Here is a 3,380-nt window from a genome sequence, read left to right as displayed (position 1 = left end):
CCCCCCCCCCACTCATCCCCCAGGCAGCCCCTCTCTGATCTCCTGTCTTCCCCCTCCAGGACTCACCCCCCCAACACCATGCGGCCGCGCCGGTTCTTCATCTTGGTGCAGGATTTCTCTGGGGGAGGTGGGGGGCAGGTGCCCCGGGGCAGCCTCCTGAGCCAGGCGGGTGAGCCCCCCTCCCCGGACTGCTCCTTCTGGGCCAAGCTGCTGGACACGGAGGCCATGGTGCAGGTGCCGGCCCAGGCTGCGCGGGAGCTGAGCAAAGAGCAAGCCGGGATGTTGCAGGCCGTGACCAACGGGGATGAGCGACTGGAGCTCTTCAGACAGGAGGGGCTGCTGGGCAGGCGGGGGGCCCTGCGCCCGGGGGACCGAGTCCGTGTCCAGATCACCTCGGCCTCTGGGGAGAAGGTCCGGGGTGTCCTGCGCTACCGGGGACCCATGGGAGACAGCAAGGAGCAGGCTGGAGTCATCTTCGGGGTGGAACTGGTGGTGAGTGAGGGGGGAGCCTCTAGGGGGCGCCAGCTCCAATCAAGGACTGGCTAGACCGGGGGGAATGGAACATGAGGTCTTACCCCTCTAGGGGGCACCAGCTCCGATCCGGGCCTGGTGGGCTAAAGGGGGCAGGGGATAGGACACGGCGCCTTCCTCTCTAGGGCGCAACAGCTCCAATCTGGAACTGTCTGGCTCAGGGGGCAGGGAATAGGACATGGGGCCTTTCCCTTCTAGGGGGCACCAACTCCGATCTGGCCTCACGGTGCGGGACTGTATCAGGCATCCATGACAACCCCCCTATTCTGTTCCTCTCCAGGGATCAGCGGCTGGGAAGGGTTTCACCGACGGCTCCTTCAGAGGCCAGAAGTTCTTCTCATGCCGGGAGAACTGCGGGGTTTTTGTGCCTGTGAGCCGGATTGAGCCAGAGGAGGGGTCTGAGTGCAGCCCCCTGATGGCTCCCCGGGGCAGCCGCCGGGCATACACCAGGCTCCAGCTGGCCGCAGGGGACCCCCTCAAATCTTCTCCACCCCTGGAGGTCGGCGATCGGGTCTTCTTCAAGATGGATGACAGCACCCCCACAGGCACTGTGGTTTTCTGCGACTATCTGCCCAAGAAGAAGACGACTGGGGTCTTCGTGGGGATCTGCCTGGTGAGAGGGCGTTGACCCCCAACTTCTAGGGTGGGGCCAGACAGCAAGATCATTATTGAGAGGATCATAATTGGGGACCCCTTTCCTGAACCCTTTTATTTTCCAGGATCAGCCCGTTGGCTCATGGGATGGCAAATTCAAAGACCAATTGCTCTGCCACTTCCCCTCTCCACAGTACGGGATCCTCCTGCCAATCGCCAAAGTACATAAAGGTAGGACCTACAGTAAACAGCAGGGGCAGGAAGCCCTCTGGGCTCGGCTTCATTGCACAGGGCATTGGCCCTGCCCATGCCATGCGGTCGCCGAGATACAACAGCCTTTCTCAGCCAACAAGATGGCTGCCCTCATGGCCTTTCTCCCAGCAATGCAATGGGACATAATGACATCCCTTCCAGACCCTCCGACTAGCTGTCCAAGATGGCCACCCCAATGGCGATCACTTTCTGCCAGCCAAAATGGCCACCCCAGTAGCGGTCAATGCCTGTTGGCCAAGATGGTCACCGCAGTGCTGGTCAGCGATCACTGGCCAAGCTGGCCTCCCCAGTGGTGGTCTATGCCTGACAGCCAAGATTGCCACCCAACAGGCCCCATCTGCTTAATGTCTGCCATGTTGTTTTGGTTCCTTTCCCTACAGAAAAGGCTGATGAAGGCCCCAAGGCCTTGAGTGATGACCCCTCCCTAGGGCTCCTCGATGACTCCCCGTCCCCCTCCTCCATTCGATACCCCCCTAGACCGGAATGGGGGTCCCCTCATAGCTCCCCCTCCTCCCTGTTGACAGGGGGCACCGAGGAGCGGGGGGAAGGGGAGGAGGAGGAAGGAGGGGAGGAGGAGCTGGCTTCATCCCTGCTGGAAATCAACTCTATGGTGGAGGTGCACGACCCCCCAATCTACGGGGTGATCCGCTGGATTGGGGAGCTGCCGGATGTGGGGGAGACCATTGCAGGGCTGGAGCTGGTGAGACAATGGCAGACATCTGGGGGGGACAGACACGGGGTTTATGGGACCCCAACCCTGTCCTGAGTGGGGTCACCCCCATGGGGCAGGGTATGGGACTCCCAGCCCATCTTTAGTGGGGTCAATCCATGGGAGGGCTATAGGGCCCCCCAGCTGCCTCCCTTCTGGGGTCATCCCATGGGGGGCTGTGAGACCCCGGCCCTCTTGACACAGTCCCTGCCCCTCTCTCCAGGAGGAGCCGATGCCCTCAGGCTGCACGGACGGGATCTACCGAGGGATGCGGTACTTCCAGTGCCCGCCTGGCAAGGCCCTCTTCGTCAAGAAACGCCACTGTCGGCCCGATGCCCGCTTTGGGGTGCCCCAGCCCCCCGAGAACCCCGTGCTGCGCTGCAACTCACTGGGTAGGACCCTTGGGGCCTGTGAGGGGAGAGACGGGAGCCAAAGGGTAAGGGTGGGGGCCATTTGAGGGGGGATGGGGGACAATGCCCCAGGGGCATGGGGTCAGAGCTGGGGGGGTGTCTCCCTGTAGGGATGGGATGGGAGGGGCAGGATAGTGATAGAGATCCCACTCCAGGTCTGCCTCCCCTCCCCCAGATTTCAGGGTCTACGCCAGCGAGCGGGTGCCGGAGGACACCCCCCCGGGGCTGGGTGAAGAGGGGGGTCAGCGCCTGACGGGCTGGAAGAAGGGGATCCAGGGTCATTGCAACTCCTGCTACCTCGACGCCACCCTCTTCTGGTGAGTGACTCCCCCCCACTCCCCTCCCAGAGCCGGGGAGAGAACCCAGGAGTCCTGGCTCCCAGCCCCCACCGCCTGCCCGCCGGCCAAGTGACCGGCCGGCTGCTCTAACCACTAGCCCCCATCCCCTCCCAGAGCCGGGAAGAGAAGCCCAGGAGTCCTGCCTCCCAGCCCCGCCCGCCAGCCAGCCGGCTGCTCTAACCACTAACCCCCATCCCCTCCCAGAGTCGGGGAGAGAACCAGGAGTCCTGGCTCTCAGCCCCCCCTGCTCTAACCCACTAGACCCCGCTCCCCGCCCAGAGCCAGGGAGAGAACCCACTAGAACCCCCTCCCCTCCCGGAGCTGGGGAGAGAACCCAGGAATCCTGGCTCCCAGCCCCCTGCTCTAACCACTAGCCCCCACTCCCCTCCCAGAGCCAGGGATAGAACCCAGGAGTTCTGACCTTCCCCGCCCCCACAGCATGTTCGCCTTCAGCTCCGTGCTGGACTCGCTGCTGCTGCGCCCCGCGGACAAGAACGACGGGGCGACTTACGAGGAGACCCGGGA

The 3,380-nt window shown here is 63.6% G+C and overlaps 1 protein-coding gene across 1 annotated transcript; it reads left to right on the top strand.

Moving 5' to 3' along the window:
• Positions 1-62: 62 nt before the first annotated feature.
• On the top strand, positions 63-3,375 carry LOC112125259 (ubiquitin carboxyl-terminal hydrolase CYLD-like; the record flags this gene model as incomplete). The annotated part of the gene is made up of 7 exons (XM_024223693.3): positions 63-492; positions 812-1,144; positions 1,251-1,356; positions 1,779-2,098; positions 2,331-2,499; positions 2,693-2,834; positions 3,294-3,375. Coding segments are annotated over exons 1-7 (1,566 nt in total), but the record flags the coding sequence as incomplete, so codon positions are not given.
• Positions 3,376-3,380: the final 5 nt, after the last annotated feature.

The sequence above is a fragment of the Terrapene carolina genome, unplaced genomic scaffold, assembly GCF_002925995.2.
Source record: "Terrapene carolina triunguis isolate 2854851 unplaced genomic scaffold, T_m_triunguis-2.0 Scaffold27247, whole genome shotgun sequence".
Lineage (NCBI taxonomy): Eukaryota > Metazoa > Chordata > Testudines > Emydidae > Terrapene > Terrapene triunguis.
Note: the sequence above shows the minus strand (reverse complement) of the source record. Positions and strands in the feature narration are given on the sequence as shown.